General features: G+C 38.1%; 1 protein-coding gene across 1 annotated transcript in view; it reads left to right on the forward strand.

The window, feature by feature from the left end:
• Window positions 1-16,487: 16,487 nt before the first annotated feature.
• Window positions 16,488-22,052, forward strand: part of LOC120714413 (contactin-associated protein-like 4) — a 78,449-nt gene continuing 72,884 nt past the window's right edge. The window contains exon 1 of the mRNA XM_040000611.1: window positions 16,488-17,048. Within this exon, the coding sequence (XP_039856545.1) occupies window positions 16,646-17,048 (403 nt within the window). The 5' untranslated portion in view covers window positions 16,488-16,645. The remainder of the gene's footprint in view (window positions 17,049-22,052) is intronic.

The raw sequence follows: 22,052 nt of genomic DNA on the forward strand, positions 1-22,052 counted from the left end.
GCTGGAGGCCAGTAGAGGACAGCCAGTGCAACGAAGGCGTTTGCTGATCAGGAAGTCTGGGCTTTTTTGGAAAGCATATCCACTGATCTAGTGTTCTTGACTGTGAATGTCTTGCAGTTGTGCTGCTGCATCTGCCCTTGACCTTTACACTCCCTGAAGGAGGACAAATATAAAGATAAATTCCCCCCAGAAAGAAATCAAAGCACATTATTATGATTAAAACTACTTTATGCAGCTTTTTGCCTTGCACCATTGAAAGCGTGACTCCCATTACACTTGACCTCAGTGGCTCACATCCCCTCATGTCACTCAACATGATGAGCTGTCTGCCTTGAAACGGCATCAGACTGAAGCTAAAATGACAAGTGTCTAGAGGAGCTGAAGAAAGCAGGCAGTGAACATAGACTCTGTAATTTCTTACTGATGGTAAGACTACATCTGAACACCTGAATGCCTGCACTAAATGTGTGCTTGTATAACATGCATATACTTGTTGGTACCGTGTAATTTATGACATTTTATTACCTTTAACCCTCTCAGGCTCAAATTAAACTTTTTGTTGCTAATGCACAACCAAGTCCTGCAGTGCTACCTCTGAGTAAAAAAACCTCATAAAATATGTATGTGGGGTAATCAGGTTGTTAGTTTTTAACTGTTGCAAATCGGCAACGTCTGCCTCGAGAGGGTTAAAGTAAAACAGATTCTGGTGGGACTAGAGCTGGTTCATAAGATTTAGGATCACATTATTTAACCTTCTATACAGGAACAGGATTAAATTTCAGATGTGGCTCATCAGCATCCTCGTAGAAGTTAGGTAAAGTTAGTCTGACAAAAGTTGTGATTCTGCAGTCCAACCACAGTTGGCTTCTTTGGGCAATATTTCACTGAGCCGGTGTTTCAACTTCCATTTCATTCTGTTAACGGAGCAATGCAGAGGCTGTTCCAACTGCTGATTACTCTAAGATTATATATGTATGAGGCGGTGATGACAGGTAAACCTCTCAATCCCAGATTTATCTGGACAAACAAGAGAACCCAAATCACAGGCAGACCCCACTGCAGGTTTGACAGAAAACTGTAATGTTTGTTTTTAAGATGTAATCACAGCTTTCGGATTGGCTTTGATTGTGCAGAGCAGTGAAAATGACACAGTTTCTGATTCCACAGTCATAAACAGAATACTAAATGGCAGCGTTGGAGCAGCTGCACTCTAAAAGTGAAAAGGCTTTGAAGAACATTTAGAGGATTTTTTTTTCTGACTGCAACGCAGAGGAAATCGCAGAAGCTTTCTTCAGAGGTTTCACTCTGACTGTGATGACATGATTATATATGAGTTTGCGTCCATTTAAGCTCTGCTCCTTTTGAAAAAATGCATTGATCAGTCATGTTGTGGTATGTAAGCTTGCGTCACTGCTGATATATTTCAAAAGGAGTCTTCACTGCACACATTCTGCTTTATATGTTTTCTACCTTTTTACAAATATTTTCACAAGGTGAGCAAGTCTAGGGAGAAAAAAATGGGACAAAAAACTTAAAGAAATTCAGTCTATATTTAGCTTCCTGACAAAGTATCTTCTACTGATAAACCCTTTGGTGTTGGAGCTTCTTTGATTGCGCTAGAAAGTGAAAGTGTAGCCATCAGTTGCTTGTATATTATTCAAAATTTTTGTATGATTTACAAAGGCTCAGCAGTAATGCAAATAATTCATGACATGCACTGGACCTTCAAAGAATCTCAGATAAAGTACATTTTTTAGAGCATGCAAGACCTTCTCAAATGAAGAACAACAAAAGGGGAAAATAATTTTTAAAAACTGGGAGGAGATCCAAGCCTCCTTTTTCCATTTCCCTTATCACTGCGTGCACACAACAGAATGAAATGCAAGAAATGACAAATTTACAAAGGGACAGGAATGCATTAAACAGGCTGTTCACTGTGTGTCCCAAAGTGAATACAGTCCTTTCATCTGGCTGGGTTTTGTCACCACTTCTTGATAATCATTTAATGCACATGAAGGACCCAATTTCAGCTGTTTGTTGCAATTTAATACGTTAATCTCGCCCCTGTTTGGAAGCAATTTTCAGTGATTTGAGTTTGTCTCTTCCTACATCTTTCAAGTACATGTTGACTTTTTGCAGAGACTAAATTTACTAAAAATCCTGCTTCCTAAAACAAGTACAAGAATATCACAACACCAAAAACCCACAGTGGACTGTATTTGCACTGAATTACATAATTTCCTGTACATCTAACCATAATTCCAGAGGTGGGAATTAACGAAGCACAAATACTTTGTTACTGTACTTAAATACAATTTTCAGGTATCTATACTTTACTTTGGTAGTTTTTTTTCTGAATACTTTTTATTTTCACTGCTTACATTTTTAAACAAATATTTGTACTTTTACATTTCAAAAAAGGTTAGTTACTTTTGCTTTAACGCAATTGGGAGGAGTTATTATTTCGTCACTTCAAGCCCAAATAGAAACAAATGAATGGCACTCATGTTCGTTTATTAATCACCAGAAGATGTCGCTTAAAAAGAGATGATGTGTGTCAAAGTCAGGGGTTATAGTGGGACGGTGTTTTATGTTTTGTTTTTGCCTGTTTTATGCCACAGCACCTGAACAACTCAGCATCTGGCTAACTCTATAAAAGAAGAGCAAACATAAAGGGAGTGACTTTTTAAAAGTGTCAGGTAATTTAAAATGCAACATTTCTATCAGCTCAACAAAGAGTTTGTCTCACAGTGTGTTGCTAGCTAAAGATCCAATTGCTGTATTTCACAGGGAGAGAAAAGAAAGAGACCGAACTTCACTTAGAGATGGAGAAATTTAGAAAGACAGGACAGGAGACGAAGAAGAGATGTTATATTTAAAGGTAAGGACTGCTCAGTGGTGTTTAATAAACTGGAAATTTAAAGTCCTCATGTTTTTAAATCAGATATTGGGTTTGTACAAGTGACATTGTGTTTTTTCATAGTGTGAAACATGCAAAACAAACTGAAGTAGACTAACTGTTATTTAAAGGCAGCATGAAAATACTCTGTTCTTTACTTTAAGTCCATCACAGTAGACTAAACTAATCTAATCTGTTTATCCTGCACTAACCTGCAGTGTGTGGCTGCTGCACTGGTTTCATGGTCGGAGGTAGATTACATCAAGTGTAGCAGAGATTCATATGAATTTTAGCTGATGATGCTTATATCCATCAACTGAATTTCACCTTTATACCATCTAGAAAAAAGACAGCATAAACAGTGTACTGTCAGTGTAGAGGATGGAAATCAGCCAGGACAGCTCATGAAACATCTGCTGACATCTGGTTAAATTCAGTTGTGTACATCCACAAAGAGCAGCAGGTCAGCTGATCACAGCCTGTGCACTAAGAAAATCTACTCGAGCTCTCAATATAAATTACTGTGAGTTGTGATTCTTTTCCTCAAACTGAGCAATTACAACCAATTTTAGGGTTCCCCCATCTGCTGAATCCCACTCACTGCTGTTCAGAGGCAAAGTCACCCTCTACAGTGTAAGCAACAGAAAATATCTTCAGATTCGAGCTGATTATAAGCAGAATAAAAAAAGTTAGAATGAAGTTTGTATTCTTATCTACTGATATTTTCTTCTTATAATGTTTTAATGGCAAAATGTTGTGTTAGGTTTGCACAAAGATAGAAACATCTTCCAAAGAGCTACCCTTTAGTTTGTTACTTTGAGTATATTTCAGAGACTGTACATTTTTACTTTTACTTGAGTAAAGAAGTTAAATCAGTACTTTTACTGGAGTATTTATAAACAGTAGTGCTTGTACTTCTACTTAAAGTATAGAATGTCTATACTTTCACCAAGTGTGCATAATTCCCACCAATCCTAACCTTCCCATCATTATATCCTTTATCTATCGTACCACCCTCTGTTACACCATGAGTAATAACTGGACAATACACACACATGAACACCAGTATAACGGTGTATGTAGTCACATTTATGTTCTGTAGATTTATTCATAAACCATATGTGTAAAATGCACAGGCACACATTGACTCATTAGTGCTTTGTGGACCATTAGAATGCTCCAAAGGGCACCATCAGCAGGTTTAATGACTCAAAGTAGTGAATGAGGCCTAAAAGGCTCCAGCTGCCTGTGTTAGGAGACAGTATCAGTGTGGTAATACTCCTTATTCAATTATAGAGATTTTTTTTTAGATCAGTTGTTATAATGGGCGAAACTATCAATAGAGGCCAAAACTATAACAGGCTGTCAGTTTTTTTTTATAATAGTAATAATTTCTTATGCTATAAAGTTGGGCATTTTAGCTTGGGAGTCTGTGGTGATTGATTGGAACCAGCCTTTAGTGTTTGCCACTTTGTTGGCTTCATTTTTCAGATATGGAGGTGGCGTTGTGATACACAGACCGAACCGTGCAGGGAATGCAAGTTTAACAAGTCTCTCTTACGCGCAAGCCCAGTTTGTTCTTGTTGTTGTGACTCTCATGGACCGTGGCCAAAATTGCTGGTGCACACCAGGCTTTGGTATCATTTTGGCTTTCATGAACTGCAGATTGCGACAGCTTGATAGGCGATGTTCTGGAACAGACATTCAAGAACAAACTGGGGAAAAAAAAACCCAACTTGATATCTTTTCTTCCTGTTTCTACTTCTACTTCTATACCACTGCTGATAAACTGCCTTTTTTCTGGTGTTGTCGGAGCCAATATGACCATAAATTTATCTTCACTCTTGAAACCCTGTCTATGTATAAAACTGCTCTGTAGCAGACAGCTGGTCTCTATTTAACATTCTATGCTGTCATTGCTCAGATAACATATTTTCAATTAACAGTATCCTTCGCTCCTATTGCTGGCCTCAAACCTGAAGCTCACAGTTCAGATTAATTTAACCTATTACCGATCGACTTTACTCCACTATTAATTTGCTTCCCGTCACTTAAAGTTGCCGAATTTCATTGACGTTCAGTGATCTCTGTTTATCATGTAGCTTCTTGTCTCTTCCGTGTGCACACCTCTCATCTCTCATGTGCTCAGCAGGTCATTAGCGTTTCAGGTTAATCCTTTTCAAAGAAAATCAAAAAGCGCCCACCTCAAAATGCCTTTATTCCATTTTTATAATGGTAAAATAGTTTTAAAAACATTTAACATAGGAGGTCTCAGTCTTAACTAACCCTAACTATGTTTTTGAAAAAAAAAAAAAAAGCATTTATTTAGAATAAATAAAAAATGCTTTTTTTCTTGTTTGTGTGTTTCCAAGATTTGGTAGAACAATTCTAAAAATAATAAAATAAAATAAAATGATATGTTCTGATAGCAGACGTTGTCATAGTTGTGAAACATTGCCTATGCTAAGACTGTCAAGCAAAGTGCTAACTCCAGAGCTATTAACAAAACAATCCAAGCTGCAAAAACTAAACAACAATTCAGCGTAACTGATGACACTGCACTAAAATAAGTTACAGTCTTACTTCAGCAAAAATGAAGTTTTTTGTTTATTTATTTAATTTTTTCATTATCACCACTGCAAGTGTCTTTGGCCCCACAGACAAAAGGAAAAGTTTAGTTATCTGATTTATCATCCTCTTCCTCCAAACAGACAGAGAGAGACAGAGGTAGAGGCAGGCAGCTAAAATTAATTTTAGCTCGGGTGAAAAATTGCCCACATGACGACCTTCAGTGCAACAGTGAGCAGAAACACAACAAAAAGACAATGCAAAGTACAAAACTGCCACACAAGTAAAACAACTGAAGACTGTATAGTGTAATCAAATGGTAGCAGTACCTAAATTGTGGTTAAAACAAACAGGTTAAGGCTCTGCTTTTATGGTAAGGGACTCTTTACTCTAATATCCAGGCTGATATTAGGAGTGTGACACTGAATAACATGTATTTTAATATTGAAACTTGAAAAATATGAATATCTACAGAAAATGAAAATGTCTGAAATATTTTGTCTTTGACATTACGCAGAACATATTAATTTTGTGTGTAATTTGTCTCAGACCAGAACCAAGATGAACAAAATAGATTTCTGTAACTGAGCAATCATCCCTATCATTTGGTCCTCCAGTCTAACAGCTACTACAGTCTAATAGTGAGATATTTATAATTAGAGCTATTTTGTTACATTTAGTAACTTTTGAATGTGTTGTATTGTTTAATATAGTTTAGTTACTGTCCCTACTTTCTTGGAGCAACGGTGAGCACATAATTTCTTCAGGGATTGAATAGTATTCTGATTCTGAATACCTGTGAGCCTTTCTGAAATGACATATAGGGGTATTTTCACTAGTGAGAATCAATAAAATCTGTCTTATATATGAAGCAAGGGAGCAAGAAGCAGGACACACACACAGCTTTTGGCCACTAGAAAGGTCTTTGAGTCTTTTCCATAGCAGTTCATTCTTCTCAGTATAAATGATAGACAGGCTGCTGACATGTGAATACCTGACTTTTCTTTGCTCGTCTGGATACACACCACACGAACTCAACATTGTGCACTTTGTAAAGAGCATGGATACACTTGACCTATCAGGAAGGTTTAGCAAAGTCTCTTTTGGACGGTTCACAGCTTTCTAGGTCTGTTCTGTGTTCCATGCACAGGCTGCAAAGTCACCTGCTCTCCGAGTCATTCTGCCCCACCTTTCTTCCTGGAGCTGAACTAGAGACCAAACCTCTGTCTCTTACAACTGCTTTTTGCTTTTGTTTTCACTCAAAGTACAACATTAAAAAATGTCAGAAAGCTTTATCTTCTGCATTTTCAAGGTTTCAGGTTTCACCCCGTCTAAAGGGGCTAGATTCATTTCCTGAAGTAGAATAGTCACCCCCACCCACTCCCTGTGTAACTAAACATGTAGGTAAACAAATATAAAGACAGAAGGTCTGGCGGTCACCACCTTGCATCATCCTGCCAGACCACAGAGTATGTTCAGTTTGAAAGTAGTGTGGAGCATTTGGTTTTGTTTCCATGAAGGTCATCACACTATTTCCCTCATCTAGTTTAATATTCCACACAACCAGATCCTTAACCTTCTGCTTTGGGTTTATATTGCAGTTGATCAACGGCAATGAGTAGTTGACTGCAATTAAAACCAAACATCAGTGTCATCAAACGTTAACTATACTTATGAGAAGTGAGAACAGAAACAGTATCCAGATAATGCTTCAGTCTCGTTTCCTCTGTTTTCCCTTTCTTCACCCTCCTATTGTCTCCTACATGCTTCATCCTGTCCTTCTCACATCTCTCTATAGCGCATTACTTGTCATCGCTGTCTTAGATAAGTAATACCCCATTAGCCTGGTGAACCTGGAACCACTGATGCACAAAAAAGCTCCATTACCATCCTGTAATGCCGTTAGGCTCTCCATTAATTCGTCATCTCCATACACTGCTGGTTTACCACAATAAACTGCCAGCAGCAGGCAGTTCAATCAGCCAAATGATTAAATGTGCACAGATTCAGTGACTGATATGGATTTGAGATGAAAATGTATTCATAACACTTCACAAAGCTATGTAAATTTTAGAAGATGAAGCTGCAGAGTTACCTACTGAGATTATGTCATTTGTTGGCTGACAGGAAGAAGCTTAAGGTTCATATAATTAAAAGAAGAGCTACTTTAGGAAGCTGTGTATGCAATAAGACACAGTTACATTTGGCTTACTGCTTAAGAATTACTTATGAGCAGCTTTCATTTAATGACATTACTGTAGCAAAATACATGATTAATTACAAACTTTCACTGAGGAAAAGGAATATAAATCACAAATTAGTATCTCTCCTAGATTCATATAGTTATTTTCAATATTATTTGATCAATCATTCCTTTTTGGCACATGATGTTGAAAACAACAGCTGAATGTAATTTAGAATGTATGAAAATATAAAGTAGGATGGACTGATAGGATCTTTGCAGGTAATATAAAAAAGTAAAATAAGAGAAACTGCAATAGGAATTTATGGTGCACTGCACAAACAATTGCAAATCAAGACATATGGAAAGGCAATGAATTCAAAGTTTCATCCTTCAAATGACAAAAACGTCCTATCCTAAATATGAGATCACTGAAGGTCCTTCTAAATTTAAAAATGTATTTTTATTGTCAAGTTTGAATGAAAAATTAAGGATTTCACGTGTCTTTAATGACACTGAAATAATGTAAACAGCAAAAATAAAACCCAGAACTTAACCATCCAGTCATCCAAGTATAGAAATATTGGATCGTCATATCTTGACTTGAAAAGTAATGTAGCTAACCCAAGTAATGGAGCTATTTCCTCAAGTAAAAGTTAGGAGATTATCATTGTGAGCACGACTGAACCTGAACAGAGAAACCCCGTTGAAATGGTTGGTTTTAAAAGAAAGAAATTAATAAACATATATTACTTTACACTTCAGAGTTACTTGCAACTTGCAGAGTTACAAAAATAACAAAAAGGAAGCCATGCTGTACTTTACCTCCTGTAAGAGTGAAAATCAGTTTACTCAGATTAACACAGCTCTTATCAGCAGGAGATTGTCTGAGAGGAAATTGGTGTTGGCAGTGACAGACAAAAAGGATGTCAGAGACACAAATGAAGAGACGACAAAGAGCTGAGGTAGACAGAGAGAGAATTGTTAGCTTGGATGTGGATGGAGAGTGGGTAGGAAACCAGAGGTTATCGTTGTCCCTGGTCTTGATCACTGCATCATAAGCCAGGATTGAGAAATCTGCCGAGCCGTTTCAGAGAGATTTTTGTCGCCTACATAAATTTAATGGAGCACTCGCTGAGAAATGAAATGGCAGCCTCATATGTGGGATATTTACTTTATAGTGCTCCTGTGCCTAACGGTGGGGGAAGAAAGAATTCAACTTTATGAACAGATTATACACTAAACAAACCCACTATAAGGGTCAGAGGTCACCACAATGACAGATTCACTGACTGAATGCTCTTAACAGCAATGCAGGTCAGAGTGAGAAATCCTTAAACCAATTTTGCTGGTTATTGGTGAGATTTATCCACATCTCTTCCAGTATATTTTTGCCTTGCTGGAAACTTCCTTTTATAAACGGAGTTGAATGTGCAACTCCCCAGAGTTGCACATTGAACTAAGGTCTTTCCTATCATCAAACCCTCTGACTCAACTCCATATCATCTCAGCACCAGTTCTGGCTGCAAGATCCTCATCTCGCTGGATAATGACAGAGTAAATAAAGGGTGAATGTAGCCTCAGCAGGTACAGGCACATCTTATTTGCAAGAAATGTGCTTGTTTTGAAGTGGTTTGCATACAACAAAAGGAACCGTATGCTGAATTGATTTAAATTCATGTTATAATAAATGTTGCATGGTTTAGTACGTCCTCTCTGTCCCAAGCAAATTTACCCTCTGGCACTTATCCTGTTCTCTAGCTAGTAAAAGTCACACCCCCAAAGTGGTGTTTTCTTCCAGCTGAGTGGCTCCTGTCAGTCACTGCAGATGGGTAAGCATTGCTCCGAAATCGTTAAGGCTCTGAGGCATCTTGGCTCAAAGACTTGCAGCTAATATCACGCTTCACAAACCGGTCAATACCCAGCAGCTCCGTGAAAAAGCCCAGCCTGAGCCTAAATGCCCCCAGAACACTAGAGGACATGCTTTCATTCACCCCACTGCTCACTGAGGTCGGAGCCACCAAGAACAAATCAGCTGTCATATGTCTGGGAAGTGTAAGAGCAGTCACTCAATCAGCAAGACAGCCAGACAATAAATATGAAAGTCAGTTTTTCAGCTAAAGATCGCAGCTCGGGTGGTCGACTGCAGATTTTTGTTTGTTTGTTTGATGTCACAAGCTTTAAAATCATTAATCAGTAGTGACTGGCTGATTCTGCTTATAATCTTATCCAATTGAAAGTTAACATATTAATGTAATAGGGACTTTTTTGCAAAAAGCCCAGCTTAGACATTCGTGCCAAATGAACACGCAGGGACACACTAGTGAGATTTATAGAAAAAAGTTTTGTGTGGCCTGAAGCATGCGAAGATTATTTTAATGCTTTTGAACCTTCATTCACTAAGGACAGAAATCAGCAATTGTGGGAGACTATCAATCCATTTTCTTCTGCTTATCCAACTAAAGGACACAGGAGCCTATCCCAGCTGTTTTAGGACACACTCTGAACAGGTGCCCAGCCTGTCATGGGATTAACACAGACACACATGCAAAAGCACATACACACATGTGCACAGGGACAAACAAACACACACAAAGCCACTCTAAAATCATCAGTTGTCTTTGGATTGTGGGAAGATTTGGACTGTGGGTAACAGAAACGCACCCCATAAACCGAAACAAAGTGGTGGAAAAATATTGTTTCAAATCTTATAAAAACTTAAACGCGTCTAAAAATTTAATATAAAGTGAAGAAGACAAAAAATGCTAACAGGAGGTGAAATGGTCTGCTTCCAGGTGTTTGCAGCAGTTTTTCTTCTGAATGTATTAAATCTCTGCAGGATCAGTGTGAGCATCTCTGAAGTAAGAGAGCTGTGCTGATTTATGCATATGTCTCTGCAGAGAAGCAGCTTGGGTTTTATCCACAGCTGTCTAACATTGTGACAGGTAAGCTGTCAAACATGGAGGTTTCAAATAGCTTTTTGTTGTTACACAGTGACCGTCCTCAGGATGAGCCCTTGGTTTCATCACAGGCATTTTATCTTATATCTGAATATTTTTTTATCATGCCAAATTATTATTATTATTTTTATTATCCAGTCTCACAGTGGGCTGTGTGTTTGTAGCAGTAATTACATTATTATGCATACTTTGACATTAAAGCGTACACCAAAATATTGCCATATGTAGACTAGTAACAAGGAGTGCACAATGCTGATTGGATAAATTTCTATAACATAGAGAATATCCAGAATTTTCATCAGCTTCACAGACAGATATGCTGTTTATTTGGACTGATATGGAACTATCCTCTTTCTTTTGCATGCTCCATTGTGGTCTCATAATCAGTTTTTGACTTGTGTTTGGTGCCGTGACAGTCATTAAATTAATCTGCTGTCATGAGTGATTGCTGGGGCATTAATATATGGAAATTTAGAGTGGCTGATATTTTGGTAGGTTGAGCGGTGCAGTAGCTCTGTCATGCAAGTGAATGGGGGGAAGGGATTGCCTTGGAAAAAGTCAGAGCCCTGAGGCCCTGTTGTACTTTAATTTGCCCTTGTATTACAACCTCTGTTTTCTCCACATTCTTAGGGTTGACTGAAAGCTAAGCTACCAAATCTTACATTATGCATGTACACAGTTTTCATGGATGACATTGATTTTTCAAAACAAGAAACACAAGCGCTGTATGAATCAGTCTCTTTCATCAATGTTTATTAAAATTATTCATGCATTAGCTGTTTTGGAGGTCAGCTGAAATACAAAGAAACCAAGCATTTCTCATGGCCAGTAATGAAAGTGAAAAAAAGTGAAGTCAATATTGGAAACAGCCACTTCTGTGAAATTAGCCATAGCAGCATTCCATGTAGAGGAATTCTACCTAAAGTGCTCTTAGTCATATTATTTAAGAATTAGCTGCACATTCAATTGAAACAAATAATCAGCTAGGCAAACACTGCTGCTACCAAAGTGAAGATGCACTTTTCTGCAAGAAAGTGCTCCAGGCTGCCAAATAAACAATGCATGCCAGTGGTTTGCAGATACCCCTCATAAATAAGTCAGTTTCTGTGTTGCAGGATAAATTTTCATTAATATTCAAGGTGACCAAAGACTGAACATTAACAACCAACACTATTCCCCTTTTTAAGGTGTTAACAAAGAAATCTGTGAATTTCTTTTTTTTTTCCAATGCAGTGAATGAAGAGAAAAAGAGCAACATCACCGATTTAAATGCTTACCATTTCATGGCTATCACTAGACCTTGACTAAAAGATCATGCTTTTATTTATGTATAAATAACATTTTCTGCTCAGGAAAAAAATCTAACTCCAAGCAAATCCAAAAAACAGCTCTGCATTTGCTAAATACTTCAAAACTGACAGCATTTTTCTCAGTGGAAGTTACACTTAACATCTCTTCCTGATATTTATGATAAACACTTGTAATTGTAATTAGGAAAACAACCCATACATCTCTGTTACCCTGTAACCACTCATACCCACTTCATAATGAACCCCAAAAAAATTCATATTTAATTTAGACTGTGAGAAAAGTCTTGGATTTCCCTGTTTTGACATTTGGCAAGTTAATAATAAATATAAAAAAACAGGATGAATTTTAGCTTTCCCCAAAGACAAAATATTTACACAGACAGTGAAGTGAAGCAGAGTGCGAGTACATCAGTCATTGGTGGGCTTTATTTGGTATGCAACAATAAAAACGATTTAAATAAATGATCCCTGACACGTGGCTTCAGAGGGCCTCAAATACAGCTGCAAAGCAGGGGGACAAAGTCGAGGCAAAATAAGCACTAATGCACCAAAAACACAATGTCAAAGTAATCTCAGTTATTTTCACTTTGATACAATTCATAGGAATTCATTAGCTGTTTGAGTTGCCACCAGGCAGATTTGGAAATGACATCCAGTCAACTACTATAGGAACACGCATAATTTATACCATTTTTCTTTCTAAGAGAGCAAAAATGGCATGGTTTGGACGGAAAATATTTTTCACATTATAACCCAGATGGTAGATTTGTTGATTCAAAAATGAAAAAATAATTCTGCATCCAGGATGAAACAGCAGGAAACAGAAACTAGCAAAGATCTACTTAAAGGAACACTATTAATATGTGACTTAAGTAAATTAGGTTGGAAAAGGCTGTACTCAGTTGTACCACAAGAAATCGAATGGATGATACGTTTGTTGCATAATGTACAAAATACTGTATTTGTTAGCTTTGATCAAAAAAGATTCTCAGCTCTCAATCTGAATAAAAAATATAAATTAATTAAGTGAATTTATTAACCAGATGTTTTAGCTGCTTCATAGGTGCAGCATATTTAGACAAACTGCTCTCAGTAAAGGGAACCAAATATTGGAATAGCATACGAATGGCAATGAAAGGAACCTCTACACATCCTCTACACAAACAATGTATGATGGCAAACCAGATCTGTGGTCACCTTTAGCTCATCTTTGTAAGATACTGAATTTGCTTTTGTTTTTGTTGTGTATCTTGGTTATTGTAAAGTTTCATTTGCCCAGGGACCACATATGCCTTTGTGCATGGCATTTGCCTGTTCTACCTGTGCCTGCATGGGTCCTCTCTGGGTTATCCAGCTTCCTTCCACAGTACAAAGGCCCACAGATGTCTGCTGAGCCCAGGACCTTCTCCATCACTGGGTAGCCTAATAAAGAAGAAAATCATCATATTTTTCAAAGATCCACTGAAATGATGGATAATCACTAGATGGTTTTTACATCAGTATTTACACAGTGAATCTGCTGATGACACACAGAAATATTTGAAAATGCTGAGTAAATATTATCCATGGAAATATTTACAGTCAGCTTGGTCATTACCCTACAGGGCACTGAGAGTCATCCTGTCACTTTATAAAGTCTATGCAGAGTAGAAACTTTTTGGAAATGTCATGCTTTTTAGAAATGAAGCAATGATAAGCTTAATGCATGGTAATTATTGCTTGCACACCTCCGGGATACTGAGATAAGAAAGCGTGCTCTCCCACCCATCCCCCTGGATATTGCAGTTAGAGTTCATCAGGACAGATTCCTCATGACACATGAGCACTTTCCTTCCTCATGCAGTTGGACTTCTTAACATACCCTACACCCCACTCGCAAACCTACCATTGGTCAGGACATAGGTGATGTGTTACAATAACACACTTATTTGCTCAGGCTGTAACATTTTACCCACTGGTTTCATTAGAAACTCTGCAGATCATGCTTTCACTTACATTTTGCACATCTCCCTGCCTGCTGTCAAAAACATGCATCCAGGCTCAAAAACTTCCTTAAATCTTATCCTTATCTGTCCCTTTGCAAGTTGTACCTCAATCACATGTTTTTAGTGTTTTAGTGAAAAGTGTATAAATATTTGCCAGATGTTTTAGTCAGTAAGCTTCTGTCATAATAAAGGCTGGAGATTTAACCACTCTTCTTAGCAAAATTGGTAGAATTTATTTAAGATGGTTTGTTAGATTATAGATCATGATGCTACCATCACCATGCTTGACATGAAGGTTACCATTATTGACAGCAGGTTGTTAAGATTATGAAGCTTCACCCTTACTCCTGTGTCTTGTCTTCTTGTCAATCTTCCTCCCGTCTCACCATTAAACTTTTCTCCAGACTTGGGAAGCTTGGTTTCCACCCTCTTAGTCCATCTACAACTTGCTTCATTGTGGACAGTGATGCTCGTGTTACAACAATTTCCAGTGCATGGCAGGCTTGAGACTTTGGATTATTCCTGATCAGCCTAACCAATTTCCTAACTTTCCTCTTATCCTCTCAAGTTTATCCCAACTTAAATCTCTTCTCTGTCTTCTGTCTCTGTCTGTTCACCGAGTTTGCTGGACTTTCTCCGTTCTGATTGTATTGGTCAATCAGAACGAATGCTTTTGGCTTTTTTTTCTGGCAAAGAGAAACTATCAGTTTTACTTTATCATAATCACTAGTGTGACGTTAATAGGCCTTGGTCTTGTGAAGTTAAAAGATACTTTGGACTCTTCAGTACCATTTATTCAAATATTTTAATGAGTGTATGCATATATTTGAGGCTATACGTAGAGTTTTAAGCCAGTGTGGATTAGAGAAAATCCAAACTAAATTCAAACTTGTTAACCTAATTCTTTTCTTTAAAAGTCATTTTAAAGTCATTAAAAGGTGCATGCTGTACAATCATTCCACCCTGAAAGAACAGAAATCAACCCCCCAAATTACCATGACATTCATGTTCATGATGGTTTTATGTAAACATCTGACCACATCTGGATATTCCATTTCTGTACCACTCTTTGCACGGCACCAAGCCAACGTCTCTTTGTGTAAAAGCTTGCCAATAAATGTAATTCTGACGCTGAATGACCTTTTTGCTGACATATAAATACTCAGAATACCCAATGCATGTTCTTTGTGCGCGATAGGATGAGAGTGGGTTTCAGCTTCTCACTTTCAGAAACGTTTAAAACTAAAATTACACTTCAATAAGATGCAGGCAGCTTCAGCCCGTATCTCTAGTTTCTCTGTCACAGTGCTTACTCATTCATATGCAGCCTGCCTCCCTGCTCCTGAAAAGCCTCTCTCACATTCCTGAGTGGCTGCATGGTAAGCCATCATGGCAGATAAAACAAGCACAGCGACGTGATCCAGGAATAGTTATATTAACTGTGATAATGCCACAAAGACCACCGTATTATCTACTTCTTCATTCAGAAGAAGTGAGATATTTACACAGTATTCACATCAACGTGTGAAAACCCAATTTAGACAGAGAAATTACTTCTCTCACCTCCTCATTATGCGTTGGTTTCAAATGACAGATGACTGCGCAGCAATGTCGGACTTTTCAAGTGAACAATAAAGAGTATTTTTTAGACATGTGGTGTTTTATCAGGCCTGTTTTTCTTGTCTTTTTGTTTGAGTACAAAGACTGGAGGTGGCGAGAAGAAAAAAAAAAACAATACCTGAGGCTTTCTGTCACAATCCAAGATCATTGTTTCGATTTGGCAGTTTTTTTTATTAGTGTTTTAAAGCTGTTGCCATATTGCCATATACATTTTAGAAGCAACAAATATTTATATCTGTTTATAATTGGTTGGAGTTTAGATTTTCCCATGCTTGGACTCGAATGTATCAAATGAATATAGAGATGAAGAAAATTTGAAGCCTAGATTTTGATTTCTAGCTTCCATGAGCAGAGAATAAATTGTTCTGGACGTTGGAGGAGTTCGGACTAGTGTATATAAATTCTTGCAAATTACAACTTCAGACCTAATTAAAAGGACTTATGTTTTCATGCTATGAAGCACTCATTGCCAGCGGGAATTTATGCTGTCAAACCAAAGCCAGTGTAGTGCTAAAATCTTTAGATGTGATTACAAGAGGGCGTAAACTCATTATAATTATAATTCTTCATTGATTAAAGCTGATTGACTAAAATACTTGGAAAATAATACAGATGGTGATTAGCTTGTATGTTCAAAGTGGTTATATATTTGTGCATTGACCTTATTTTAACCAGTTTATGGTGCATATGTTGCATTTGTTGCCATAAAAATATTTTCATGTATTTTTGGGACAGTTTCTGGATCTAGATTTCGCCCAGAGTAAAGATTAAAGTAACAACGCTGAGAATCAGACCTTTAATTTGAAGTCATCCTTTAAATTCCTGTATCATCCTTCGCTGTGCTGCTTTGGCTGATTTGCAGTGACTGAGTAACTGTGCTGGGGATCCCGTCACTGACCACTGGACCTGAACTGTTAGATTACACGATGACAAACAGACCGTGAGCAGGAGCCCCGAGCCCAATGGGACCTAAGATGACTCTTTTTCTCAAATGTTGCTGGAACACAATAGCCCAGCCTGCAGTGGGTTTTCCATAGTTTTCCACCAAAGGATTTGAGCACACTAGAATTTCTTTAAGTCCTCTTAATGACTAAAGTACCTTGCTTTGGCGCTGTGACATAATGAAAGCTTTCTCACTCCTCTCTCTCTCTCTCTCTTTTTCTCTTTCGCTCTCTCTCTCTCTGACTGTGTGCCTCTCTCCCTCACTTACTTCTTTCCCCTCACTCTGCAGAGTGCAGCCAAACAGAGAGCAGCCTTGCTTCTGGTGCTATCTCTTTGGAGCCAGGCGGATGTTGGTAAGCACGTTGGACGCAGAAGCAAAAAAATTCATCAGGGATCTGGGGAGTGAGAGAGTCTGGAGGACTGAAGTAAAGAGGAGTGGAGAGGCAGACTGTCTCCCTCCTTCCCCGTGCTTTTCTTCAGCATCGTTTCACTTCGTCATGGATCTCTGGAGTAAAACAGTCCTGGGAATTAATGCACATGTCGCCCTTATATTATTCAGCTTGTATGGGGCAGTGAAAGCTGGTGAGTAGAATGAGATGTCATGTAAAGTTGTTTTTCAGTTTGCATTAATACAAGTAGCTCATTTGCCTTGGAGTTGGAGTTTTTGAGCTCTCAGATATTTTGCATTCTGTGTGTCATCCATAAAAACTAACTTTGCTGTTTCACATGCTTTTTACAAAAACAATATCTGGATTTGGGAAAATGCACTCAAATCTTTTCATTGATTTTGTTTCGGTTAAAAGAAGGCACTGGGAACCAGTGCATGAAGCATGGGGTTGGGAAAAGCGAACAAGAAACAATTTCTTCTCCCAAACCTTATTAAGCAGTTGCCCTTGAGCAAGGCACTTGCTCCAGTGAAGCTGCATACTTTAGAAGCATGAACATTGTGAACCAGGGAAAAAAGATAAAATAAGTTGTTGTTTTTTACTTTAATAATTCTTCATTTATTTCCTTAGTAGAATGTAGATATCAAAATGCTCAGAGTGTGAGAAAAAAGGCCTGTTTGTTTCTGAAAACTTAAACTTCAGACTAAATTCATTACGTTTTACTATTTTCATCTTTTTCTCCCTGTTTGTGTTTTGCAAATTCTTTTGCAGTAACACGTTTCTTTTGATTTATTTCTCCCTTTTTTGTTTTAAATCACTTACCACGTGTTTCTTCTGATTTGGAACTTTTGAAGCATAATTGCTGATGATTTAGCAAAGCATAAAAGATCAACTGTACGCATGAATCAAAGTATCCTGCCCTCACAAAGTGAAATATATCCCAAAATGCTTGTGTCACATAATCCCACTACACCACTGGGATCCAGATCACACACTGTTTTGATGGAAATGTTAACAGAGGGATCACTTTACATCTGAGTTGTTTGCATGTGCCACACACTGGTGTATCAGTGACAAAGCTGCTAACACAGTGGAATGAAGTGGGCAAATTTCTCCTCTCCTAGAGGTGATGGTGTATTAAACTGTATTTTGAGTCAACATGCCTGAACAAATACGATTTATTAAGCTTTTCAGAAACACCACAGGCTTCATTCGGTGGAGGCAGCATTGGACAGGCAGATAAATGGTAGATATTACTACGTCAGGCTTATATTCCCCTTGACAGGCAACAGCCGCTGGACACGGAGATGTGCTGATATTATGGGCTTTGAAAGAGTGAAAAAAAGAGATAAAGAGATTTCTCTGCCTTGGAGGAAATGGTTTGGGCTGAACAAAGTGCCTACCAGAAACTATAACTAAAACAAAAGAAAATGCAGCGGTCTCTCTCAAATCAATAAGGCGTACTTGTAACCCATTTCTGCACTCTCAGAAAGCAAACATACAGTACATCATCCACTTAATAATCTCCAGTGCCCAGACCTCTCTCCACATTTTATTTGACTTTGTGTTAGTGCTGAGCCAGTGCCATAGGCAAGGTCTGACTCAAGCTATTTGTCAGAGTGAACAAAGGAGGTAAAACCGTCATAAGAGGGGCAGATGCTTCTGTTTCTGCAGCTGGTCACAGTGACCCTGCCGTCCACCCGCTGCTTCTCCCAAAAGTACTGAAGCAGCAATGTTCTTTTGGGAGAAGCAGCAGGTGGATGGCTGGACAAACATTTCTGTGACATGACAATTCAGGCTTCAGACAGGTCTGTGATGGGCAGCCTGTTTGCCCTATGAAGACTTCTAACGAATGAAAAGGCTCAACATCAACAACAGCAGGTGTTCTGATTAGTGGGTGCCAGCAAAGATTTCAAGAGAATACATGAATTATCTCAGGTTATAATCATTAATGTTGTAGGAAGTACTTTGATATTAGCCATATCCCATCTTATGAATTCCAAATGATACCAGTAAAAAAAAAAAGTGGGTATTAAAGTGTACCCACATGGCAAGTGTTGTGTGAACTGGCGTGATGACCAAACACGGATGAAAATCAGTGACATTCTATGCCCAACTCTGAGGTAAGCAATTAAAGTAACTAAATTAAGAGCACAAGATACGAGTGATTGACACATGACAGAAGAGCATTAGAGGGTTACCTAGGCAACTGGAACCTGGAATGTGCGTTAGTAATCAATTGTCAGCTTCATAGTGATGTGAAAAAAATTGAATCGCTACCTGTGTGGAAGCGACTTTGTGATGGTCTGCACACATGGAAGCTTTGCTTCAATCGGTCATGTCCTACAGAATAATTTGAAAGATGCTAACAATGGACATACACGCACTGGTAATTTAATGTATTAAGAATTAGCATAAGTGTCCAGTTTTAACATTCTTAGGGTTTTAGGGCTGTGTACACTGATATACATTGATTGAGGAATAGTTTACAATTTTAAGTCATCCCTCTGGACCAAAGAACCACAAAGAAGAACTTTTTTTCCCCTCCAGTGTGTTTCAATCAATTTGTGTTCACAATCTGTTTGTAATTTGCTCCTGATGAACTAAAACAGCTGCTCAGTTGGTGCCCTTGACTGTTTGTACAGTTATTTTCTGCAGATCACAGAAAGCGCAGATGCAATTTAGTGGTGGGATTTGTCCAGGATCACCAAGCTCCCTAATGAAGTTGTGGCTGTAGGAACAGCAAAGTAAAGACAGCTGATAACGAAAGCTCTGAGGAAGGAGGAAAGATGAAGCTGATATAGCTAATATCTCACTAACACTGCACCTAACTGTTAACATCTTATCAGAATCATTCACATCCCAGCGTGACTAGATATCCTGTTCCAAGTCTCCCCAGTCTCACCTGAAGAAAGACAACAGTGGTTGATTTTTGACTACAGATTAAACGACATCTTGTTTGGATGATAAAAGGCCACTCACCTAAACACATTTTCCGTGTCTCCACAGGCCATTGTACAATAAAAATGACTCTCTTCTCATTAATTATGAGGCATTCATTAAATTCACATCCAACTTTCAATAACCGTTTGTTTCTCATTTCAAACCAACAGTGGTTCAAAGTGGTTCTTTTTACTCACAGGTTACAAGTCTGCCGTAACCAACGAGAGTGAATTTTTTAACAATGACAGCAAAAAACCTTAGAGTGCTTAAGAAAGCCAACCCATGATCCTTCCCTACAGTATATATAAGAAAATTTTAAGCAAAACTTTCCCATTATATTGCTGCATAATGATGTGGTTATTACTATAGCTATGATCTTACCACGAATATGCTTTATTTATTTATTTCTCTGTCATCTATAAAATTAAAAGCTTAGGTTCTTTTTCAACCACAGCCTTCCTCTGTAACACCGTGCTTCAAAGACACGTTTTTCCGCTCCAAAATGGTCCCGCATAGGTTGTGTGAACCTGGCACATCCAGCTGAATGCACAGAACTACTTATCTCCTCCAATTATCTCCACCACGTTCCTCCAAATTCACATGCTGACAAACACAGACCGCTAATGACGAGACAAAGCACGCGTCCAGACTGCTGTGTCTGTTCACACAAGACTTTAGACACCTAAAAGAGGTGCGAGGGATGTTTTTTTTCTCTCTCTCTTCTTCTACTTGTCTCTAAAGTGCAACGTGGGATCATTATCTCTTCACTCAGCTGATTTTGGACTCTGTGAAATGTGTGTTTCACCCGGGGCCTAATAACAGATAATACCACTTCTCTTCTAACCTGTGTGTCTGTGCGTAGGAGCATGCATGCGCTGATGTGTGAAACGTGTGCATCCTCTGACAAGAGGATGTGTGAACATGATGAAAGCAGAGCAAAGGAATGCTAATAAGAGATGTGCCTGTGAATGCACACATGATGGCTAAAAAATGTTTACATAATGCATGAATCACCAGTCTTTCACACATACTAATAACCAAGAAGAGAGGTTTCCAAACTGAAACATATATACGGTACTTAAGTGGCAGTAGGTGCTGCATCTCGTAAAAACAAAAAAGCACAAGGAAGTGTTTTCTTCTTTAAGTTCAGTTTCCTTTTATAGTTAATGTCGTGCAGGCACTTGTGGAGATTCTGGGGAAAACACAATAGAACAAGAAAAGTTTCCAGTGACCTTAAATAGATCACCTTATTTTCAGACAGGGTAAAAAAAACAAAAATCTGAGGATATTTCAGCCTAATAAACGTAAACATGATCAAAGGCACGGAGGCTAAAGCTTATAGAAGACTGACATTAATCTCAAGCACGGATATTTATGCCAGTAGAAGAAATTAGGAAAATATATGTACATAATTAAAAAAAAACAAATGCAAAATGAACTTAAATTGCAGGAACTGAAACAGTCATATTAACATGAAACTGCTATGTGAACCGTCCATGAAGAGTAGAAGTATTTCAGCCACCTTCTACTTTAACTACAATAATTGCTTGGCAATATTGTATCGATACAGGAAAACCAAATATTGCTTTTCTATTAAATAAATTAAAATAACCTGGGAATAATATGAACAAGAGGATTCATCTCAAGGATCACCATCCAATCTGCAATCATTCTCAGAGTGAGCTCAGCCAATCAGGAAGCTCTGTGAAGGTATGTCATTTCCTTGTTACCTGGAAACAGGAGGTGAAAGTTTACCATCAGTGCTTGAGCTAAGCTACCGGTGCTAAAGCAGCTGGTCATGAATGAATCAACTTTTGAGTACTCTCTGTGGGGTTTTAAAAATGATGAAATCTTTATATCACTAGCTGAATCGCTTTTTCTTATTATCAGCATAGCAGCAATGTATTCATGTTTAATATACATTATTAGCTCACTGATACAGTCACTACCCGATTTACATAATTTATGGAGTTTCCTGATTTTCTAATGGCTAACTCGAAATTTTAAGTTATTTTCTCAAAATGTTGCCTTGTTTCAAGTTGCACAAGTTGTTCAAGTTAGTGTGTGAGGTTTGACTCACTTTTGGAGCCAGCCTCAAGTGGCCACAAGAGGAAGTACAGTTTGGTCAAGCCGACATTCTTTTGGTCACAAATAGACTGAAGATGCATTTTCTGACACAGCACATTTATGTGCTCATAACATAGTCTAATGTTCAAATATGAAAAACTGATTTTAACCAAAAACCCTCGAGCACTAT

The sequence above is a fragment of the Simochromis diagramma genome, unplaced genomic scaffold (genome assembly GCF_900408965.1).
Source record: "Simochromis diagramma unplaced genomic scaffold, fSimDia1.1 OVJJ01000596.1, whole genome shotgun sequence".
In the NCBI taxonomy this organism is placed as follows: Eukaryota; Metazoa; Chordata; class Actinopteri; order Cichliformes; family Cichlidae; genus Simochromis; species Simochromis diagramma.